The 25,995-nt window shown below is 39.7% G+C and overlaps 1 protein-coding gene across 1 annotated transcript; it reads left to right on the plus strand.

The window, feature by feature from the left end:
• Positions 1 to 8,260: 8,260 nt before the first annotated feature.
• LOC134541483 (uncharacterized) lies at positions 8,261 to 25,410 on the plus strand. The gene is made up of 5 exons (XM_063384968.1): positions 8,261 to 8,378; positions 12,420 to 12,544; positions 13,024 to 13,115; positions 16,613 to 16,723; positions 23,833 to 25,410. The coding sequence occupies exons 1-5, from the start codon at positions 8,280 to 8,282 to the stop codon at positions 23,964 to 23,966; spliced, it is 561 nt and encodes a 186-aa protein (XP_063241038.1). The 5' UTR covers positions 8,261 to 8,279; the 3' UTR covers positions 23,967 to 25,410.
• Positions 25,411 to 25,995: the final 585 nt, after the last annotated feature.

A 25,995-nucleotide genomic window follows, 5' to 3' on the forward strand; every position in this document is an offset into this window, starting at 1 on the left:
AGAAGAATATATTGTGTGGAGCTCACTTGCAAAAGAAAAAATTTCATGCAGCAATAAAATAACTACAATTTTATTTTCAATGTGCCTGTTATCAAATTGTGTAAAAGGCCCGTCTAAAATAGCAATGTCCTAAACTGTGTCCGAAGGACACTCGTCGCTGATTGGTCCACGTGACCCTCTGACGTCATGCGTCAAATGGGTGAAGGTCCGAACCTACCTGGTCCGAAGACATTCGCCAATTTGAACTTTTTGTCCCAAAGAACAGAACACTCACGATATTGGAATTTCCGGTTCCCGTTTGAAAACGTGGTGTTTGTTTTTGTTATTGAAGGAAATGGAAGGTGTTGTAAGTCAAGAAGAGCCACTTTGCCTTACTGGATAAATATATAATATTGAACTCCCACAACTTTCATAAGTTCAATCTCACACTACAAAGCATCAAAACAATAAACAAAAACATTTGGTTTGGCACATTTACTGCGCTCTGGTAACTTTATAAATCAATACATTCGGACATCGGACATCGCAATTGTGGACAGGGCAGTTTTCGGTGAGACAAAGTGACGTCACTCACATTCGGATAAGGACACGGACCACGCACAGGTTCGGACTATTGTAGACGGGCTCTAATAGGACAATAAAGAAAAGTCGCCAATATGCAGCGCATGCTAGCGACAGTGTCTGACTCTACGGCGTAAGCGCATTTGTGATACGGGTAATTAAGCCATTTAGAATGTAGGCCTACCTACTTTTTTCCCCCATGTTTTCTGCATTTGCTTTTTTTTAATGGTTGGAATAGTTTGTGCAATGTTTTGTTACAACAATTACGATTTTGCTAACTGCTCGAAGCCGCTTTTATCATGTTTTTATTAACTCGCTTTCTTGTATGTCTGTCCGGGTGAAATTTTGTAATGGATTTTGAACTAACATCCCGATGAGCTAGATACTTGAAATTTGGACATTAGCTCAGAAGTGGATGACAATGCATACAAATGTGAAAAAAAAGAAGAAAACAAAAAGGAGATAAAGATGAAGAAAACGAAAAAGACGAAAAAAAGAGACCCAACAGCAGAAAAAAATGAATTACGTTCACTAAACGATTTAAATTTTTACCCGATACAATGTAGCTCTGACTCGCTTTTGTATTTATTTGTTTGTTTTTTTAATAAAAACTTTATAATTGATTTATAACTAACTTTCGATCAGCTATATACTTGAATATAGCTGACATCTAACTGACAGATGAATAGAATATATCAATTTTTTTTATTCTGTCTAAACAAACTATTCAAGAATCGAATGTATAGGTAAATAAATGATGTATTTTTCAATTAATCTTTCTTCAATTAATTTCATCAGACATCAAGTTGAAACGTGAAGTGTTATGTGATGGATATGGCCTCTCTCGTCTCTAATACTGTACAAATGTGAGTCGTCATATTGGTCTGTAGCGTAATATTATCGTGCACGATTAAAGATGCATGTGTGTTTTTTTTAATAAAAATTTTAGGGATACGGATATATTCACAAATATTTAAAATATCTGCTTCAATGCAGCTTTTTGATCAGGAATATGAAAACACGTTTCTGCTTAGAAGGGTTAAATGAGTATGTATATATATGTATATATATATACATATATATTTATACACACACACTAACAATACAATATCTGCTTCCATGCAACTTTTAAAAAGGAATACTATGCTTAGAAGAGATTTTTACTTGTGGGTGTTAGGAGACTAAAAAATTCTGGTCCTGTGTCGTCTATGATGACCTAATAAATAATTTATATTTGTTTGAAAAAAAAAAAATAGCATTATTACATTAACCATTGCATCCGCAACGATGAGACGATTAATTTGATATAGGATAACATATGTCTCAGACTATGCACGCAAACATTATATATATAATGTATTTAATGTATTTAATATATATACATATATATATAATGTATTTAATATATAATGTATTTAATTTAATGTGGCATATATATAATGTATATATAATGTATATATAATGTATTTAAGAAAAAATGGTGAACACAACCACCATCATAAACAAAAATTTCTTTGTATTTTGTGGATTTTGGGTTATAAGGTTCATAACAACACTAGTAGGAAATAAAAACTCGTCCTTATTACACTGTCGTACTTAAGCAACCGAGACTCAGTGATGATAACCATCAGATGAAATAAAGATGTTGGACTCTACTAAACAGGATAGCTGTCTGAAATATATATTATGTAAGGTGAGAAATGTAAATATTTACGCAAACATTAAAACATTTGCTTCCATGCAGATTTTAAATATGAAGACACAAACACGATCATGCTTAGGTATAATAGATTATTACTTGTGAGTGAGGACGCTGAAACATTTCTGGTTCTGTGGCAAGTATGATGGAGTAAATAAAAAAAAATATTTGTTGGAAGAACAGTTATTTAGTATTATTACTATAAACATCGCATCCGCAATGATGAAACCATTAATTTGATAGATTACAGATATCTCAAAATATTCATGTAAACATCATAAATTATTATGTCTTTAAGTAAAAATGGTGGTCATATACAAAATAACTGTGGATTTTGTGTATTTTCTGTGAATTAGGTGTGAATTTTTGGTTTTTTGGTCCATAAGGTTCATAACAACACTGTTAGGAAATATAAACACATCCTTATATACTGACGTACTTGAGGAACCGACACTCAGTGGTGATATCCATCAGACGAAAACAAGATGGTGGACTATACTAAACAAAAAAGCAGCCTCTAGCAGACGATGACTGTATAATTTAATCAGAGCTTATTCATTTTTATTTTTATCATGGTAATAAATATATTTTTTGATGGTGAATGTAACAAAAAGTTTAACGCATAAATGTAGGGTGTTCGATGATGTCATCGTAACGAAAAGTGCAACGCACAGGAGTGAGGTGTTAAATGTTGTCATCGTAACGTAAAGTTAAACGTACGGGAGTGGGTATTTGAAAATTGAAGTCGTCAAATTTTTAAATAAAAATTTTATTAAATATTATTTATAAAATTTCAAAAACATTCCGAATTTCTAGGTTAATTATTATGAATTTTCAAAATGGAGTCCAAATGTCAAGATGCCAGAATGTTCTAGAAAACTAAATGGCGGTATCCAAGATGGTGGATCCATGATGGCCGTCTGGGTCAAAGGTCAAAGGTCATCCAAGATCGCCACCAGAAGTGACATAATCCAAGATGGCCGCCGTGGCTCCCTGCTCCCCACCCAGGACCCAGTGTCCCCATACGAACAAAATACACTTACTCAAAGTATTTTCACTAGCACACATTTCCGTGCCACCCCTCTTGACATTAAGAGCTTTAATCTCGTGCTGTCATACGTGTCTTAAGGCACTGCATCTACCACCAGGTACAGGCACACTCACCCCTGCCTCCCTCTTGAGATTAACATTTGGCTTCCTTTGCCGAAATGTGGCCTACTATAGCTGAGCCTGCCACCAGGTCCTGGCACACACTGCCATGCAGCCCCACTTAATGATGATAAGTTGACTTCTCATGCTATCACGCATGCCTTCTGATGCTCACATGCCACCAGGGAATTGCACACTCTTCTAAGCTGCCCCTCCTTATGTGAACGGCATGCTTCTTGTGCAGTAATGCGTGTATCTAGTGCTGCATTGGCCACCAGGTCCAGGCACACGCTTCTCTGCCACCCTTCCTGAGATGAACAGCTGACTTATGCTGTCACGCACATCTACTATTGTTGCAAATGTCGCAAGGTCCAGGCTAACACTCCCATGCTGCCCCTCATGAGATGTACAGCTGACTTCTTGTGCCGTCATGCACGCACACTAGCACTGCGTCTGCCAACAATACCACGCACACACTACTCTGATGCCCCACTTCAGATATAAATCTTGAGATAAAAGGTTACTTCTCATGCTGTCATGCGCGGCTACTAGAGCTTCGTTTGGCACCAGGTTCCAGCTACATATTCCCCTGTCGCCCCTCCCCTCGTGAGAATAACAGCTGAAATCCCGTGCCATCACACATACTGCATCTGACACCAGTACAGTTACAAACTCCTCTGCCGCCTCTCTTGAGATAAACAGCTGACTTTTGGTGCAGTAACACATGCCTAATATCACTGCATCTGCCCCCAGGTCAGGCACACACTACTTTGCCATCCCTTTTGAGATAAAATCTGACTTCTCATTCTATCAAGTGCATCTACCACCACTTCATCTGCCACCAGTTAAAGGCACTCACGCCTCAACCGCCGTTCTTGAGCTGTACAGCTGAATTCTAATGCAGCCACGCACAGCTACGAGAGCTCTGTCAGCCATCACTTACCTGCCGCCCCTCTTGATTTTAACAGCTGAGTGTTATTTTTGCCTAGCGCCCACCAATGCTGTATTTGACACCAGATCCAAGACCCTCTAGATGAACATCTGACTTCTGGTGCCGTCACTCATGCCTACTGTCGTTGCATCTTGAGGTTCAATCAATCTGGTCTGACTTAAATTTACATTTATACAACACGAACTTACTTTCCCCTATCAAAAGTTTGCATAGCACTAACTAAGTTTATAATTCCTTAAGTATACTAACTGTTACAACATACATTAAAAACATTATCAATTAACTGCTTATCTCAGTTAATCTTTTTTACGTAAATATATTTAAACAAATTATTTAAATTAAATTTGCAAAAACTGGGAATTATATTTGAAAATTAAAGAGTAGGCCTATGCAATTTTTCATCAATGTTTTCTTATGATGTTATCACGTAAAATTATCGTCCGTAAACCGACTTTACAGACAACCCCCCCCCCCCCCCCTTTTTAAAAATGTTTTACTGTTAGATAATTTAATATATTTATTTTAGTTATTAGTGCACCCTTCCTTATTGCCGGGAGCGATGACGTCACCCCGGAAGAGTGTCACGGTGGAACCGCGAGGCAGCATTGCAGCGGCGGTGTGGCGCCACAGAAGCTCCGACCTCGATGCTCGTGCGCTTGATACGAGCTTATCACCAGGACAAACACAGAGACGGGAATTACCACTCGGGTCACAGGGGATCATTTACACGATAAACAATGGACATTCAACCCATCTAACACATCATAACCTTTCAAAAATTTTCCTGAAAGCCTTTTGACGTGATGACGTCTTATAAATCGATGAACGCCGGCTGCACGCACAAAAAAAAATCATGACTCATTGTCACGTTCAGCCCGTGCCGAGCGTGCAAGAACCGGCCGACCACCGTGCGATAAAATCTTCTTTAATATCAAACAGGTTAAGGCGGGCCTTTTAAAAGCAGCAATTTAAAAACTTTTATATGACGTTATCACGTAAAATTATCGTCCGTAAACAGACTTTGCAGACAACCCCCCCCCCCCCTCTTTTTTTTATCGTCATACTAAGGGTATTTTTAACTATACGGACCCCTCATTTAAATTTTTTTTTTCAAATGTCTTGCCTACGGCAACGACTCTTGCTACACGTCCAACAAGCTGACTAACTAGATTTGCTTTCCTTCACAAAGTGTTATGATGCATTCATCTCTCTATATATTTATACCACTATGAAAATAACTGACACCCACCATACAGTGGTACGCAAAAATAAAAATGTTCAAATTTGTCTTATTAAAAACAAAATTTTAACTAAATTATATGCAAACGTTGTTTATTGAAACGGCGTCAACTGGAAATTATCGATGGGCCAATTAATCACGGTTCTGTATCGAAGAACTAAATTAAAATTTGTCGTAGTTTTCGAGCTATTCGCATTTTTTTCAAAAGGGTTTTAATACTCACACTGCACCATATTATTATATATTGTTACTAGAAATTTTTGTGACGCAAAATAACTCTACTATATATAACAATTCGAAATAAATTTAGACATGATATAATTTATGGGGTGGAAATATAATTTGGAAGACTTACGTGGTAAAAAAAATTAAATCGAATGAATTTGACTAGTCATACTGTAAAAAAAAATATTTTGCAACTTAGGAAGTTATTTTAAAAATATGGCTAATTAAAGCATATAACAGTGTAAATAGTAAAATTTACCCGATTAAACATTGTTGCCGCGCGAGTCTTCCAAATATATTTTTTTAATGGTGTGGCGTGGAAATATGTACGGAGCCAGGGGCAGATGTGGAAGGGTCTGAATCATGTGTGACGTGGGGAGATATGTATGGGGGTAGGGGGTTGTGTTCCTGTGATTTCACCCAGCGTGTGTACGTATGAGTTTCATGGTGATGCCTGGAGGTGACTGAACCCAGTGTATGGTGATGAGATGTGCACTGGGGCATAAAGGGACCTAACAACATGTTTGGCGTGGAGTTAGGTATGAGGTTCGTGGGAATGTGTGGAGGTGACTGAACAAGCATGTGGTGGGGAGATGTGTAAGTGACCAGGGGGAAGTGTGCCTGGGCTCTACCTCCCAGGGTGTGGTGTGGTGTGGTGGTGATATGTACTATGTTCACGGGTAGGTGTACAGGTGACTGAACCTGTGTTTGGTGGAGAGATATTGATGGTGCCGGGGGAAAGTGTTACTGGAACTCAACCCAGTGATTGGTGGGTGATATGCACGAAATTCATAATGAGTGTTCACAAGTGTGTCTTGGACTCTACTCAGTGTGTGGTGGTGATATGCAACGAGGCGCATGGTGAGGTGTAGAGGTGACTGATCCCAGTGTGCGGCGAGGAGTTAGGTACAGGGGCAAGAGAAGAGGTGTGGCGGGGACATAACACAGTGTGTGGTATGGATGTGTGAGTGGGGCCAGGGGGAAGCGTGTCTGAGTACCCAGGTTGTGGGGTCGTGGTGAAATGTACGAGGTTCATGCTGAGGTATGGAGGGGACTGAACACAGTGTGCTGTGTGAAGCCAGGGGGAAGTGTACCTTTGACTCTTTACCCCAGTGTGTGATGTGGTGATATGTACGAGGTTCATGGAGAGATGTGGAGGTGACTGCCCATTGTGTGGCATGGATATATTTACCAACTGAAGGGGAGGTGTAGAGGGGTTGACAAGTTGTGTGGGATGCACTATATGTATGCCTGGGTAATTGCTTTCGCTTTGAAATATTTCTTTTTTGTAGGGATGCTATTAGGTATGAAATGACTCTTTCATAATTTTAATTCTTGTTTGAGAGCTATTTTATAATGCTATTAGTAATCATGTGGATTTATTGGTGCCATAATTGTACTGGTATATTTCAAGTGAGACTAACAGTTGTGTTTAAGCGGCATGAGGAATAATTATGTCCCTAATGGCCTGGGTTTGAGAATTTCACCACTGCTTTAGTTTGTAAGTCGCCATTAAACTTTTTTGACGTGAAAACGTCTAATAAATAGATGAACGCCGGCTGCACGCACGAAAAAGTGTCCCGTTACGCACATTGTCCCGTTACGCTGTTTCCCATTACGCTCATTGTACGCTTGCGTCGCATCTATCTCTCTTCCACTCGATTGGAACAACCATCGATTTGACTTTTTCGAGGCACATTAAACTTGAAACACTCCCATTCGTTTCCTACTTTTCCTATCATCGTCCTATCCTTAACAGAATAACACAGATTAGAAGAAGTTAAATAGAAAACATGTATAAAATTTATAGTTAAAATAATCTCTTCGTTAAAGTAATAAACATATTTGAATTAACGAGTGCAAATAAAAGTAAATTTATCATTTAAATTGTAGATTTCATTTCACTCCTTGTTTGTATCCATACAAAATAGTGATAATTCAATAGAAATGATTCAATTTTATTCATAAAAGTATGCAATCATTTCATCAATGTTTTTTTATGACGTTTTCACGTTAAACTATCGCCCGTAAGGGAGTTTTTTTTAAGGGAGTTAATTGATTCGTATTGTCAAAGTAATACGGCCACATGTAAAAAGTAGAAACTTTCAACACAATTAAACAAGAGGCTATATTATTGCAATAACATGGTTAAATTTCAGACTTGCTTCCATCGCAAAATCGTGTTTCGACCGTTATTTTTCCAAATTCAGGTATGGCATTATTAGGATTGGTAAGATTGGCAGATGTTGTTTCCATTGGCAATCTTAACTCAATTTCACATTTTTTGAGATATGGCTCTATTACTTTGACAGTGCGAATGCATGTTGTGTACCGAATGAAATGTTTGTTGTCGCGAGCGGGTGTTTCCAGCTGACGGCGGCGGGTCGCGAGATGACCCGGAGGGGAGGCGTGTGTGATAAGAGCGCCGGCCAGAGACATGGCGGGCCAGAGTCATGGCTGGCTCGTCTGTGCTCGGAGCTCTGCTGCTCGCGGCGCTGTGCGCGGCCAAGTGCGCAGACAAGCCGACCCCTCGCCAGCTCGAGCTGCTCAAGGTAACACAGCCTGCGCTGGGCCAGGCCCTGCGCCTCGCAAGCACCATGTGGCCACATGCCAGGTGTCATTGGTCTGTGAAGTCGCTTTACGGACGATCATTTCACGTGATAACGTCATAAGTAGAGACCTGCAAAATTCGCGGTTTCGATGGCCTTCAGGATAGACTGCACATACCCCTGTACACGGGAAAATAACGCAAGTTCATTGGCTGCCGACTTGTAAGTCGTCTCAGCTGGTTTGTCGGTGATTCGATCCTTCTTTGGTTGAGGGTTTATAACTGGTTGAAATTCGTCCAGATGAACAGTAAGCCAATAGCAAAATTATCTAAGAGGTATATGTGTTTGAATTCTAGCCTACCACCGAATGAATCCGCATATTTTGCAGGTCTCTAGTCATAAGAAAACATTGATGAAAAAATTGCATACTTTTTTAATTTTCAATTACTATTTACAGTTTCTGCCAAATTTAATTTTAAATAATTTGTTTAAATATAATCACGAACAATTATTTACATAAAAATAAACTGAAATCAAATCAATGTCAATAAATTGTTAATTTGAAATGACGAAAATTGGACAAATAAATCAATTTTTTTTAATTGCTGCTTTTCAAAAGCCCGCCTTTACCTGTTTGATATTATAAAAGATTTTCTCGCACGGTGGTTGGCAGGTTCTAGCACGTTCGGCTCAGGCGGAACGTGACAATGAGTCATGCTTTTGTTTTCGTGCGTGCAGCCGGCGTTCATCGTTTTATGAGACGTTGTCACGTCAAAAACCTTTAATCATAATTAGTCACCTGACAAACCCTTAGACAGAACACATATTTTTTTTATTACTCTCTAAGCTTTGAAAAAATGTGTCTGCGGAGAAAGCGGTTCTGTCCTTGCGAAAGTATAGTTCCGCAGTCCATGAACTGCAGGGCACGAACCCCGACCAGGCCAGGTGAACACTGGGCATCGGGCAAGAGGGACTATGTCGTTGGCCATGCCCTGAGAAACTATAGTGTAGATCCGCAGAGCATTAGATTATCTGCTTGGACCACTATAAGCAGCAGTCTTTGAAGACGACGTGTACTGAGTGCTGTACGGAACCGGGGAAAATATCTCTGTCTTGCCACGTCAAGAATGAGTCTACTTTTGGAAGTTCTTCGAAAACATCTAAAATTCTCAACAACAACAAAAAACAAACATAAAAGACGATAATGTAAGCAAAAATTTAAATTTCAAATGCACAGTGGTGGGAAGTGCAGCCAACAGTTCGCTCAAAGAGATGCTGGAGCTGTAAAGCAAAGCTGATTTGCAATTATAGTAGAGCTTCATTGCTAAAAACAATTAAATGAGATAAAAAAATTAACTGTAAATAACAACTTTAAAAATAAGTTTATAACCATTCCTTAGCACATTCCAATGGCCGTGTGGTAAACTTAGGTACTGGTTTAGAGGATCTAGATGGTGACAATAGATATCTACATCTATTTCTATTCAAGTACGTGAAATTCAGAAAAATTAATGTCGCGAAACATTATCACACATTTCAGTCCTTTCCTTTGATTTATTTCGTTACAATTCTACATTTAATCATTGAAATTAGTTTCTATTTAAGTACATTTATTTCTTTATAAATGAATTGAAATTAGTTTCTATTTAAGTACATTTATTTCTTTATAAATGGGTTCTTTTGATGCTTTTTCATGTAATTTTACTTCATTTTATTTATTTAGTTTTATTTAGGTACAAATAATTCAATTTGTATTGTATTAAGTGATTTTATTTGTTATATTATGTTACCGACTCATTTCGGTGTATGTGGATTTATTTCATTTCCATTTGTGGTAAACTTAGGTACTGGTTTAGAGGATCTAGATGGTGACAATAGATATGTACATATATTTCTATTCAAGTACGTGAACTTCAGAAAAATTAATGTCGCGAGATAAAAGACTGTTGTGTGGCTGTGATACAGAATATGCAGAAACGTCGAGGAATCCTAACAATAAATACCTCTGTTAATAACTATGAATATAGTGGTGTGAATGGTTTTCATTATATTATTCGTTAACATTTCAAGAAAGTAGTTGTAAGTGAATCACTTTATTAGACGTCGTAGTTAGATTGAAACTACCTAATACTACTTACATACCTCGCAAAGGGCTGGTGAATTTATCTGTCACAGCTGAAGTATGTACTATAATCACAGAACTCAAGACAGCAGGCTTATAATAAAATCTATCTTAATATACAAAGTTATTTGATTATTTTATGTTGTAAAATGTTGAACATACTTTTATTGTTAAAAATTTCAATTACTTTATTTAAATTTTACTTCGCAACTATGCTGTACGTGTATTGTGAAGTTAGGGTAAACAAAGGGAATTTTTTAATGTAGGCCTATGTAAAAAAAACTTGAGAGTTTTGCGACAAGCTCGTGATTGTAGAACTTGTGTTATGAAAAATGGTAAAATAAAACTGGAAAATAATTTCTCTATAATATACAGTGTACATCATGTGTACGCTAAGATTTCAGATTGAGTAATGTGAAATGAATTACATTAATACATATCAAGTTATTCACTTGTGATTATAATGTTTGGCTTATTTTTGTAGTATTAAAGCTGAATTAATTGCAAGAATTTAATTTAATTGGTATTTTCCTGTACATCTAGGCAAAAATTGAATTAAAGACTAATGAATGCTATTGCTATTCCCTAAACTATATCTATATATAAAATAGGATTTTGGTGTGTATGAAGTCGATAAACTCCGAAACCGTTTGACCAATCGCCATGGATAAACAGAACATCATAGGTCATAGACATACAAACATTAATTGTGTGTCATTTCTCTATGACCACCACACTGTCATGTAGCACCGCGTACTGCAGCTATGGATAACTATTATTCTCTTTATTTGTAGGCAAATGATATTTGTATTCCACGTAATTAAATAAAATTTCACAATTTATTGGAGCCACCTGGAATACCACCCCACAAACTGACGTAGAAAATTGGCTCAATAATATTGCTCCTTCCGAATTTGAACACACCAAAATTATGCAACGGAACCAGATTTTCCGTGAAAAAACTGATGCCAAGTGTGATCGAAGCAACAATAATTATTAACGGTAAATGTAAATGAGAAGATGTGCTGTTTCAGCGCATTCGAATGATGCCCACTGATTTGGCCTTCACGTTCAAACCTTCTGTGCGACTTGCGTTCGCGATGTCAATAAACAAAGTTCAAGGGCAGTCACAGCGCGTTGCCTGCATGCTGTACTTTGTTTTTTGCCTCTAGTTTTGGTGAATTAGAATATCTGCGTTTCCTTCTTAAAATTAAACTCACCCTTCTTAACACCCCTAAAATATAAGAATTTGCAGAATTGTAAAAAAGTTATGATATTTGGGTATGTTTAGTAATGATGCCTTATAAATTTTATTTAGCATGAATACCAACAGCTATATGGTCTATTATTTTAAAAACAGTTTTTACAGTTTTTACCCCTCTTAGGTTTGGAATTCTGTTTATGCGTGTATGTGTGTGTGTGCATATATATATATATATATATATATATATATATATATATATATATATAGCCTTGTGTTAAAATTAGCCATAGGCATCATTTAAAAAAAATCTCATTCCAATCCGTCAAGTAGTTTCCGTTTGCTTCCGGAACAAATTGACAAAAATACACACAGACAAACATACAAAAAAATTTAAGAACCTTATATGTGATTTCAAAAAAATTAATAGCCTTTTTCAATAGGTTTTATAATTACATCCAAACTACAGACGTTTAATCTCTTACAGTTTTGTTATTAGCATACATGTATAGTCTACAGCTGACGGTTACTTAATGTAATGGCAACTCCAAGATTTACATAGACTACGCACTAGATGTTTACCATCTCCGATTTAATAATTTTAAGTAATGACGTGTGTTGGAGTAACACGTTCGATACAACTGGCACAAAATTATTAGGAAAAAGTGCCTCTTCGCTCCTTCTTTAACTTGCAACTGCGATATGTATCGACTTGTTCCAGATGGAAGGCACGTGGTACGTCTTGAAGCATACAAACGGCCTGGAGAAATATTCATGCGGAGAAGTATTGGTTCACGCTGGGTTCAACAATTCAGTTAGTTGGAGCGTGAGGTACTTTGACAGCACGTAAGTAAACTTACATCGGCAGCTTGCAAAGTTCTAAATGGCCTTGAACTCATGGATAATCCATACAAGACCCTTAGATCCCTTATTGGCATCTGACGTTTTTGGAAAACTGTGAACAGTCCAACAAGGACTTCAGGAGCATAAGGGGGTGTTAAGCAGCACAACAAATTTCACCTGTGATTATTATTTTGCAAATATTAAGTAACTAGCGACCCGCCCCGGCTTCGCACGGGTGCAATGCTGATACTAAATATACTACAGAATGTCTTTATATAATATTAATATAATAATAATTTTCTGCTCTCAATTTAGTTTGATTATTACGGATTCAGGCCAAACAAGTGAGACTGATACTGTACAATAGCTTAGGCTGTGTTTCAGACGAAACAAGTGGGACTAATACTGTACAAAAGCTTGGGCTGTGTTTCAGACGAAACAAGTGGTACTGGTAATGTACAATAGCTTGGGCTGTGTTTCAGACGAAACAAGTGGGATGGCTTCAGCGGGCAGGCAACCAAGTCAAGCGGCAAAGAAGGCAAGCTAAAAGCGAGTTTCTGGAAACCGGCAAACAGTAAGTAATCATTTTATTAATGGTCAAAGTTTGTCATCTTTATATAGAAGGTAATGATAAAACATAATATAAAAATTAACTCTTTGTTAGTAATATTATGCTCAGATGCACTCTCACACTTTTTTTATGCACCAATAGCTTAAATGAATAATATAGATTTCTACAGAATTTTGAAAATCATAAAATGATGCCCTTTTAACATAAAAGACAAATTCTTACCAGGAATCAGATAAAAATAACATCTACTATGAAATTATATTACCATTGTCTCAAAATACCAATGTAATGTGCCATTAAATATTAAACAGTATAGACAATGTGTATAACAATTTTTCTTTAGTAAAGTTCACGTTAAGCATCACATAATATAACACTACACATCATTGTCTTTATCAGACACTGGCCCATCCCATAGGTCTTTGTACAGTTGAGACTACTCCTCTGGTACATATTTTATCAGACGTCTAATATCACTCACTTTTTTTGAGTGCAGAGGAATTTTCCAAACTCATCCTGCATTTTGAATGCATGTAACTACCCACACGATGCTCTGACCGATGCCCTTCCTACATCAATCATTAGGTCTACGTTTTTTGATCGGGACGAAACATATAATTGAAAATCGTCAATATACTGACTGATGCCCTTTGAAAACAAAGCAATTCAAGTGCAGTCTCTTGTGCGACATTTCTTCCACTCCGGACTGGGGAGTTGCTACTTCGAGGAGACGCACGGAGAGTATACTTGGACAGCTCTATTGATCTCGCTGAGTGGCGTCCATTCTCTCCTCAATTACGGTTGACCGTCCTGATCGCTAAAGGGTGGTCAGACCAAACTCCCTCCATATATTTCGCTGCACAGTTATCGGTATTTTTGTCTTATGTACCATGAGTAGAGACCGGAACAATTAGCGGGTTCAATTACCTTTAGGATAGACTTCAATATCCTTTACACACTCGGGCAAATGCCAACTGTTCATTGGCTGCTGACTTGTGAGTCGTCACGACTGGGTGGCCTGTGATTCGACACTTCTATGAGTGAGGGTCTCTAATTGGCCCTCAGTCCTCCAGATTAACAGTGGACCAATGGCAGAAGCAGCACTAAGGTATAATTATTTGAATTTTAGCATAGCACGTAATGAACCCGCGAATTTTTCAGGTCTCTAACCATGAGACACACGCAGCTTTATCGTGCTACAACAATACTCGCAGTTTCAGCTATTGTAGCGCCTACAATTGATTGACTTCCTTTTGCCAAAAAGCCTTAGAAATCCTACTCTAGTAACTTCTATGTAACATACTCCCCATAAAATTTATAATTATCACAACATGTAAATTCAAGTTGAAAAATTAATTTAATAACAACAGCAAAAATCAACTAATGCCGCTCTATTGTTAACAAATATATATAATGGTTTTTCTTTTCTTAAACTGTATGCTCCGCCCAAAACTTTGAACAACACCATAAACGGGTGTAATCAATGGGCAGTTGCCTTCCCCTCTTCTAAATATTTCGTCTCTTAGTTAATGAAATTTTTAATTCACTTTTGCTGTTCACAACCTTAGTGAGAGAGAATATGATTGAGGAGCATACGTTGTACCCATGGTCTTGATTTTGAGTTATGTTATGGACTATTTAAAAATTGAAATATTAAGTAAGGAAATTTCTCAAAAAAAGAATTGCCATCCCATATATTATACTGTACTTTATTAGTCTCACTGAAAATTGAGTTCCCTTCTCTTACCAGAAAGATATGTGAGTGTCATAAAAGTAATTTTAACATAGGCATACCCAGGCGGAGTGTTTTGGGGGTTCAGACCATCCCTTCACAACCCCCCCCCCCCCAACAAAGAGTGTAAAGTGAAGAAAATGTCTGAAGTTCCGCACCGAGCTACGAGGGATGTGACGTCACCAAGCAGCCCCATTGGTGAACAAATGTAAACAAAGTCCAGTCGCAGTGGTTGCTTCGTGATTGGTCAGTCTCAATTTTAAAATTGTGGTGATTGAATAATCAGTACAACTCAATTTGTATTATGTTTTAGTTTTGCTTCTTAACAGAATTGGAAAGTGGGTAGCAGAAGTGATTGCAACACTGCGATTTAATTTCGTACAAAACTTCACAAAAATGTTAAAACACGAAAGAAAAAAAAAGTTTATTGGTCGTGGTATGAAGTCAGGTGAATTCATTTAAATATTGTACGTACAGCATGAAGAAAAACGTTAGATTATCGCGAGATGCGTAAATTTAAACGACAGTTACAAACAATGGAAAACTGAAACTTGAGTTTCCCGCCTTAGGTGAAACGGACCATATTGTGTGCGACGCGACGTGAAGTTGTGTTTGAGTCAGTAGCTGAGTGGCCTCAGCTCAATGCGTAGGAGTTCTGTAGATCAGTCATCGCTAGGTCGTTAATTGTAGCGCACACATTTTTTTTTTAACTTCTACGAGTGACAAGTTTAAAATTCTGGCCCTGTGATCGTAATTACATCTTCCAACACACTTTTTTAACATTTTAATACATATTAATATGATAGTATAGTACAGAGAATATATTTGGCTAATCTCCACTAAAACAATTTCTAAATCGTGGCGCATAAAAAGAGGTTAGTTTTAAAACTTGTTTTTTAAAATTGTTTTACTGCACTTTAATTGTTAACACCCTTACAAACAAATTATACGTCAATTTTATTGGCTTGCCAACATCAAATTACTAGGGATAAGTTTGTAAAGTGCCTACTTTGGACATTTGGGTTAATTAATTAATTATTTTGGCAACAGTAGGGAAAGTACTTTAATTATTTTATGTATTTTTTTCTATTAAGGTTGTATTGGTATTAAATATAGTAATGTAAAGTTACTTAGGTGAATTGAAATAAAAACTGCATACAAAATACAAACCTAAAATAGCCCAGGTTAAAAAATAATAATTTCCAGATATTCTATATATTTACTTAAGAAATAAATACATTTATTGGAATAAAATCAAAGTTTGAAGATATTTTTTTACTAAGTTAAAGTTTTATTCCAGTTTAAAATTTTATTTTGTTTAGTGTTTTTTTCCCCAGGTAGGTCAGTCAACGACCGCTTTCCTTACATAAACTAACATAATTAAAATATCACACGTGTTCCCCAAGTTCCAGGTTATCAGGATGTTTAATTTTTAGGTTCGAATATTTTTTTAACTTTTAAGTTATAACTATATTTATTTGTTGTTTTTATAGGTCACATTGTAGAATAAATTAATGGAAAAAGAAATGGAAAATGAAAAGTCTACGGTCTTTTATATATTATTATAAAGAATTATTATTGCCATCCATGGAGTTTTTCTTAACAATCTGGATCGACAACCCCAGAAAAAAATCTTGGGCACGCCTATGAATTTTAAAAATCATCTCTTATCGTTTTCTGTGCCAGACAAATTTTACTGCCAACGATTTAATATTTTTATTGCTATGCACTACAGTTAAATCTCTATGAATTAATCTGAATGTTTCAGGTGATGACATGTTCTCGGAGCTCGTTCAACATAACTTGGACACTTGGTTGCTCAACAAGAAGTACAATGACTGGGCTGTCTTGCGGACATGCAGGGAGGATAGCGATTCAGGTAAGGACTGGGCTAACACGATAGGACAATTTGCAAATGATATGCTTATTGACCCACCAGCTAAACACTGCAATTGTTGTAAGGTCCATATTTGGATTGCGGTTTTCGTGATATTTTTACAATGGTGAATCTAGGTTAATGCATTGCGCAGCCATGATATGGTGCACTAATGTGCAGTCCACAGGATAAAAGCACTTGACAAACCATGCGCGGGAGAGCAGGCAGTGGGCGCTGGTTCACCGCATAAAGGAAAACACTGACAAGGCTGAAACCCAGATAAATTAAAATGACAGTTCCTGCCAATTTTTTATATTACCTAAAATATATAGCGGGCTTCTTAGTTCCAGCGCTAGAACAACCAACTCCTAAACAACGAACATGTGAATCTAAATATTTACTAACTGTAAGAACTAACAATTGCAAAATTATTAAAAGTATATTGTACATTTACAAAATTTAAATAACTTAAAAATGTATAAAATTCATAATTCATTTTTGTAAGTTGCCCTAAGTTTACAGCAATATTATAGAGCTTGCAATGGTAAGCTGGAATTTGGATACTATAATTTTTTAAATAATTAATAATCACTTTTAACAAAAACACTTAAACCTGTGCATGCCGTCTATATCAATACTTACGAATTTAAATCGTTGTATTAAATTAGTCGTCCTTCTTATTATGAGTAAGTATATGTCGTTCAATAGAAGCCTTTTTGCACACTCACGATTGAATCAGGAATACAGCAATTTGCGAGAGTGTTCTGCTCGTCAGCATTTATTTAAACACAGAAACTTGAAGACATTGAGTAGAAAAGGTCTTTACAGATATTTCACTTCTTTAAAAGACCATCAGAATTCAAATACAAGGGATATTATTAAAATAAAGTCCGTTTAGTCACTAAAAAAAATTAAACTGGCGAGAAAATGTTTTTGACAGTTTTAGTTTAATTCATATATACTTAATTTTTTCACATAATCGCCATTCAATTCCAAGCACTTTTCGTAACGCTGCATAAGTTTCTTTAGCTCCTCTGCATAGAAGTTCACCGCCTGGAAATGAAACGGTAGCCTTGACCATAGGCATCACGGACTACCGATACGCAGTGCGTGTAGCCTGAAACAGGCGCTCAGTAAACATCTCCGGTAAACATTTCAGCAATCTCCGTGTTAAAGAAACTGGTGGAGCGTTACGAAAAGTGCTTGGAAATGACTGGCTATTATGTGAAAATGTGAAGTAGATATGTAGTAAACTAAAACAGTCAATAAATTTTCATCTCAATTTTTTAGTGACCGAACCGACCTTACTTTGAGAACATCCATCATAACATAAAAGTAGTAACTCTTAATTTAGCTATTCAATATATAAAAGTGATTGTCCATTTCGAAGCATTTCTTGTTGCCAAAAACAATATTATGTAGTATTAAAGATGAAGAATGTTTATTTTCTTCAATCACTAAACTGGTCGTTCACACGATGAATATTCAGCACAATATGCTTATATGAGTTGCACTCAGACGTCCAGTTATGTATTAAATTTAAAAACCAATCTTCATTTTGGCAATTTAAACAATACTATTTTCAACATATGAGTACAAACGACAGTAGTTCTGGTTCAACTTCAGAATATCGCTACACACACATCTATTATTGATGGTGTTTGAACACATACTAAAACTTTCTTAAAAAAACCAACTTAATATCTTACACTTAATAAATATTTGTTTTACAAATAGAATTCAGCTGGTAGAATTATAAAAACTAAAAATTCCAAATGAAAAATAATGACTAGCAAGTTCAAACTTAAAATGTTAATGCGGGTAAAAGAAAAGCATATAGACTGAGACAAAATTTTTAAATAGCATTTTATAACAAAATTAAATTATTTGTAACATAAATCTTTGAGATTATTTCTCTGCACATTTTAAATTTCCTTTTAAAGAAGTCAATTTCTCAAAATCATGACCTAGTAGTTATGATCAGGTGGACTTCAGAATAAAAACTAAGAAAAAATATTTATCAACAAATACGAAGAACAAAAACCGATGCTGTAACGGAAAAACAGCATTTTCTTTAATTATAATATTGGTTTAGACTGGCCAATTACGTTTGCTTGATATTTGTCACTAGTTAAAGCTTCACAATAGAGTGTATACTTATTTACTAGTAAGGCTGGAGAGTTAATAAAATATTAACAATTATTATGGTTTTCAATTTGTGCTAAAATATTTGTACCAGATTCTTGATTGGATGCTACCTGCCTCTTGATCTGCAGCATTGACATTTTTTAGAATAATAATTAAAATATGAGCAATCCTTTACATATATGTTTGATTTAATATGTTTCTGTAAATTAATAACAACTATTTGCTTAAGTTCATAATAAATAAGTATATTACTAGATTTTTTTAATGCTGGCACATAGCTTTATTGACAATTTATTGCAAGTTTGAGGAAAACTAAACGGGGAGACCTACTTTAGAAACGTCACCAGCAATCGCGAGGAGAGGGGATGGAATACCCTTGAAACATAACCACCACCTGTTGGGTTAAAAAACATCACCTTGTGAATACGAGCCAGACATGCTAATTGGTATCTTAATATTGTAAGTTACACCTGAAAGTATGCTCAATTTATATAAACACATAAAATACATGACAAATTAAAAGGAAATTACTTAATCAATTTCTTTAAATGCCATTTAAGTGCAAACTCTCCATATTAATTACACGTTGTATAATAGCTGCAGTAAAAGGCTTGGTAAATTCTTTAAAGCACGATTGAAAAGGTGTTACTAATTGTTTGCGAGAAGGGAAGGGGTATAGAAAAAAAAACATTCAGCAGCAAAGAAAGCCCTGAATGCAGCAGCTCTGAAATAAAAGTCATCTGCGCTGGTTGTGTGAAAACTGTCCAGACTCAAGACTCTGCCGCGCGCTGTCATGTCTCAGCACTCTGCCGCGCGCTGTCATGTCTCAGCACTCTGCCACGCGCTGTCATGTCTCAGCACTCTGCCGCTCGCTGTCATGTCTCAGCACTCTGCCACGCGCTGTCATGTCTCGGCACTCTGCCGCGCGCTGTCATGTCTCAGCACTCTGCCGCTCGCTGTCATGTCTCAGCACTCTGCCGCGCGCTGTCATGTCTCAGCACTCTGCCGCGCGCTGTCATGTCTCAGCACTCTGCCACGCGCTGTCATGTCTCAGCACTCTGCCACGCGCTGTCATGTCTCAGCACTCTGCCACGCGCTGTCATGTCTCAGCACTCTGCCACGCGCTGTCATGTCTCAGCACTCTACCACGCGCTGTCATGTCTCAGCACTCTGCCGCGCGCTGTCATGTCTCAGCACTCTGCCACGCGCTGTCATGTCTCAGCACTCTGCCACGCGCTGTCATGTCTCAGCACTCTGCCACGCGCTGTCATGTCTCAGCACTCTGCCGCTCGCTGTCATGTCTCAGCACTCTGCCACGCACTGTCATGTCTCAGCACTCTGCCGCTCGCTGTCATGTCTCAGCACTCTGCCACGCGCTCTCATGTCTCAGCACTCTGCCGCGCGCTGTCATGTCTCAGCACTCTGCCGCTCGCTGTCATGTCTCAGCACTCTGCCACGCGCTGTCATGTCTCAGCACTCTGCCACGCGCTGTCATGTCTCAGAACTCTGCCGCGCGCTGTCATGTCTCAGCACTCTGCCGCTCGCTGTCATGTCTCAGCACTCTGCCGCGCGCTGTCATGTCTCAGCACTCTGCCGTGCGCTGTCATGTCTCAGCACTCTGCCACGCGCTGTCATGTCTCAGCACTCTGCCACGCGCTGTCATGTCTCAGAACTCTGCCGCTCGCTGTCATGTCTCAGCACTCTGCCACGCGCTGTCATGTCTCAGCACTCTGCCGCTCGCTGTCATGTCTCAGCACTCTGCCGCGCGCTGTCATGTCTCAGCACTCTGCAACGCGCTGTCATGTCTCAGCACTCTGCCACGCGCTGTCATGTCTCAGTACTCTGCCACGCGCTGTCATGTCTCAGCACTCTGCCGCTCGCTGTCATGTCTCAGCACTCTGCCACGCGCTGTCATGTCTCAGCACTCTGCCACGCGCTGTCATGTCTCAGCACTCTGCCACGCGCTGTCATGTCTCAGCACTCTGCCGCTGGCTGTCATGTCTCAGCACTCTGCCACGCGCTGTCATGTCTCAGCACTCTGCCGCTCGCTGTCATGTCTCAGCACTCTGCCACGCGCTGTCATGTCTCAGCACTCTGCCACGCGCTGTCATGTCTCAGCACTCTGCCACGCGCTGTCATGTCTCAGCACTCTGCCACGCGCTGTCATGTCTCAGCACTCTGCCACGCACTGTCATGTCTCAGCACTCTGCCGCTCGCTGTCATGTCTCAGCACTCTGCCACGCGCTGTCATGTCTCAGCACTCTGCCACGCGCTGTCATGTCTCAGCACTCTGCCACGCGCTGTCATGTCTCAGCACTCTGCCACGCGCTGTCATGTCTCAGCACTCTGCCGCGCGCTGTCATGTCTCAGCACTCTGCCGCTCGCTGTCATGTCTCAGCACTCTGCCACGCGCTGTCATGTCTCAGCACTCTGCCACGCGCTGTCATGTCTCAGCACTCTGCCACGCGCTGTCATGTCTCAGCACTCTGCCGCTCGCTGTCATGTCTCAGCACTCTGCCACGCGCTGTCATGTCTCAGCACTCTGCCGCTCGCTGTCATGTCTCAGCACTCTGCCGCTCGCTGTCATGTCTCAGCACTCTGCCACGCGCTGTCATGTCTCAGCACTCTGCCGCTCGCTGTCATGTCTCAGCACTCTGCCACGCGCTGTCATGTCTCAGCACTCTGCCACGCGCTGTCATGTCTCAGCACTCTGCCACGCGCTGTCATGTCTCAGCACTCTGCCGCGCGCTGTCATGTCTCAGCACTCTGCGGCTCGCTGTCATGTCTCAGCACTCTGCCGCTCGCTGTCATGTCTCAGCACTCTGCCACGCGCTGTCATGTCTCAGCACTCTGCCACGCGCTGTCATGTCTCAGCACTCTGCCACGCGCTGTCATGTCTCAGCACTCTGCCACGCGCTGTCATGTCTCAGCACTCTGCCGCTCGCTGTCATGTCTCAGCACTCTGCCACGCGCTGTCATGTCTCAGCACTCTGCCGCTCGCTGTCATGTCTCAGCACTCTGCCGCTCGCTGTCATTTCTCAGCACTCTGCCACGCGCTGTCATGTCTCAGCACTCTGCCGCTCGCTGTCATGTCTCAGCACTCTGCCACGCGCTGTCATGTCTCAGCACTCTGCCACGCGCTGTCATTTCTCAGCACTCTGCCGCGCGCTGTCATGTCTCAGCACTCTGCCGCTCGCTGTCATGTCTCAGCACTCTGCCGCTCGCTGTCATGTCTCAGCACTCTGCCGCGCGCTGTCATGTCTCAGCACTCTGCCGCGCGCTGTCATGTCTCAGCACTCTGCCGCTCGCTGTCATGTCTCAGCACTCTGCCACGCGCTGTCATGTCTCAGCACTCTGCCGCTCGCTGTCATGTATCAGCACTCTGCCACTCGCTGTCATGTCTCAGCACTCTGCCACGCGCTGTCATGTCTCAGCACTCTGCCGCGCGCTGTCATGTCTCAGCACTCTGCCGCGCGCTGTCATGTCTCAGCACTCTGCCGCTCGCTGTCATGTCTCAGCACTCTGCCACGCGCTCTCATGTCTCAGCACTCTGCCGCTCGCTGTCATGTCTCAGCACTCTGCCACGCGCTGTCATGTCTCAGCACTCTGCCGCTCGCTGTCATGTCTCAGCACTCTGCCACGCGCTGTCATGTCTCAGCACTCTGCCACGCGCTGTCATGTCTCAGCACTCTGCCGCGCGCTGTCATGTCTCAGCACTCTGCCGCTCGCTGTCATGTCTCAGCACTCTGCCGCTCGCTGTCATGTCTCAGCACTCTGCTGCGCGCTGTCATGTCTCAGCACTCTGCCGCGCGCTGTCATGTCTCAGCACTCTGCCGCTCGCTGTCATGTCTCAGCACTCTGCCGCTCGCTGTCATGTCTCAGCACTCTGCCGCGCGCTGTCATGTCTCAGCACTCTGCCGCGCGCTGTCATGTCTCAGCACTCTGCCGCTCGCTGTCATGTCTCAGCACTCTGCCACGCGCTGTCATGTCTCAGCACTCTGCCGCTCGCTGTCATGTCTCAGCACTCTGCCACGCGCTGTCATGTCTCAGCACTCTGCCACGCGCTGTCATGTCTCAGCACTCTGCCGCTCGCTGTCATGTCTCAGCACTCTGCCACGCGCTGTCATGTCTCAGCACTCTGCCGCGCGCTGTCATGTCTCAGCACTCTGCCACGCGCTGTCATGTCTCAGCACTCTGCCACGCGCTGTCATGTCTCAGCACTCTGCCGCGCGCTGTCATGTCTTAGCACTCTGCCGCTCGCTGTCATGTCTCAGCACTCTGCCGCTCGCTGTCATGTCTCAGCACTCTGCCACGCGCTGTCATGTCTCAGCACTCTGCCGCGCGCTGTCATGTCTCAGCACTCTGCCGCTCGCTGTCATGTCTCAGCACTCTGCCGCTCGCTGTCATGTCTCAGCACTCTGCCGCTCGCTGTCATGTCTCAGCACTCTGCCGCTCGCTGTCATGTCTCAGCACTCTGCCACGCGCTGTCATGTCTCAGCACTCTGCCGCTCGCTGTCATGTCTCAGCACTCTGCCGCTCGCTGTCATGTCTCAGCACTCTGCCACGCGCTGTCATGTCTCAGCACTCTGCCGCGCGCTGTCATGTCTCAGCACTCTGCCGCGCGCTGTCATGTCTCAGCACTCTGCCGCTCGCTGTCATGTCTCAGCACTCTGCCGCTCGCTGTCATGTCTCAGCACTCTGCCGCTCGCTGTCATGTCTCAGCACTCTGCCACGCGCTGTCATGTCTCAGCACTCTGCCGCTCGCTGTCATGTCTCAGCACTCTGCCGCTCGCTGTCATGTCTCAGCACTCTGCCACGCGCTGTCATGTCTCAGCACTCTGCCGCTCGCTGTCATGTCTCAGCACTCTGCCACGCGCTGTCATGTCTCAGCACTCTGCCGCTCGCTGTCATGTCTCAGCACTCTGCCGCCGTGCTCCTCCGTGTGCAGTGATGGTTTGTTCCAGAGTTCTACCTCGTGCTGTCCCGGAGACGAGGCCTGATCACGAATGAAGACGTCACCGCGAAATTCACACAGGGGGACATGACAGACGCCAAGCAAGACAACTGTGATACGTACAAGACTTTTGGAGGTTTATAAGCAGATATCTATTTACTCTCATTTAAATACATTCTTACATTTAACTGACATGTAAATTATGCAATGCCAAAAGTTTTAAAAAACTCGGCTAGAACTGTTTTTGACAGTAAAGTTCTAAACTTATAGTTTTTTTTTTACAAAAGATATTTGAATAAATGTATAATGTATTAATTTAGATGTACTTATTCAACTAAACTGTCGTAGTTAAACATGAAATAAAAGTTTAAATTTGCACTTTTAATCACAGTGAAGGATAACATTAAATGAACAAAAATCATAACTGGTTGATGATTATTTTTTAAAGTATTTTAATGCATTACAGAATAAGTTCTTTTATGGTATTTTTTTTCGTTTTTCAATTAGTGTATGTATCTTTCATGCGAACATAAAATGTCTATGTAATTAATTTATTTCTCTTTGTTGTATTTTGTTACTATAATGTTAAGTTATGATGGAAATGTACAAGTTTTTAGTTTTTTTTTCTACTGAAATTGATTAGTTGATTCTGTAAAAAATCCTGAACAAATTAAACTTTGTCATATTTTACAAGTTTGATGAAAATTAATTAATAATTCATAATTGATTAATTAATGAATAAATAATTTTGCCTTCCTATACCACGTTTTTGGTGGTGTTCCTATTAAATTGGTCAAAATAAAATGAAGTTTGAAGAGATATTTTTACAGTGTAACAGGGTTTTAACTAACATTTTTCTAAAACATTTTGGGTCTACGCATGTGTTTGCCTTAAAGAGATTGACGGGAAGAGAATTTTATAGAACAAACTAACTTAAAAATATGAATATCTTGGAGTATTGCCAATTTTCTTCAAAATGTTTCGCTACAAAAATGATTACAAAAACTACTGTATCACTGAGACAAATTTGTATTTTGTGTGTATAGTAAATTACGTACTGAGAGTATTATATAGGTCCGGTTAATAAAATATAAGAAATTTATTGTTAAAAATGCTTTATGTTAATTACGCTTATAAAGCTATAAAAAACTTTTTGTGTATTATTAGAAGCTTTGTTTTTAATTAATTCCTCTAGTTCATAATTTGTTCAAAATTGTAAAGAAATACGCGAAGAACAGTAGACAACTAATATATTTATACTTATATATAATTTGTTTTTAATTTTTAACCTCTTCTATAAAAATGTTTAAGAACAAGGATTACATAACTGATAGTTGAACGAGAGTATAAAAGTCCTATATTACTGGATTATTTACGTCAAACCACGCTTCGAATTTACTTGTTACATGGGAAAAAATATGTACCATTTATGCGTTAAATATTTCGGTAAAAAGTGTCACATATGTTTAAAAAAGAGTATTTTGATGTGATGTTAAATTTTATATTTCTACAAGCACAAAAGTAGTACTATTAAACATGTTTGTATACAGACTCAAGGAAATAAATAAATGTTTGTGTTTCTTCTTAATTTGAAATATATTGCTGGCTGTCTACTAAGTAAGGTTAGTAATTTAACAAACCGAAGGTAATGTTCATTAATGTACAGGGTGTTTGAAGTCACATCTGGGGACTTCACTCACGGGACTCTGGGCTGGCTGCTCTGTTCACGGGAAGCCTTCATTTCACAGACGAGAGAGCCACACCCGAAGTTCCCCGAAGTTCATGCTCGCTTTTTTTTCCCCCGTTCAATCTCATTGTATAAACCGGTGTGGCATTAAATTTTGCGGTCGATTAGGATAGGTTAGCTACATTATAAATACTTTAAAACATTGTGGATGGTTGGTTACATTAGGTAAAAGTATAGCTGCATTAAAAATACTGTAAAATCATTTTATGGTTGCTTAGCAAATAACTTTTTAATATGTAGCTATCCAGGGCTAGGAAACCGTTTACCTACATGATTTTACAGTATCTTTAATGTAGCTATACTTACCTAATATAACCAACCATCCACAATATTTAAAGTATTTATAATGTAGCTAACCTAACCTAATTGACCATTAGTTATCATGAGTTACAATGAGACCAAAAAAAAAAAATCCCGAAGATGCAC

The sequence above is a fragment of the Bacillus rossius genome (assembly GCF_032445375.1).
Source record: "Bacillus rossius redtenbacheri isolate Brsri chromosome 4 unlocalized genomic scaffold, Brsri_v3 Brsri_v3_scf4_1, whole genome shotgun sequence".
NCBI lineage: Eukaryota > Metazoa > Arthropoda > Insecta > Phasmatodea > Bacillidae > Bacillus > Bacillus rossius.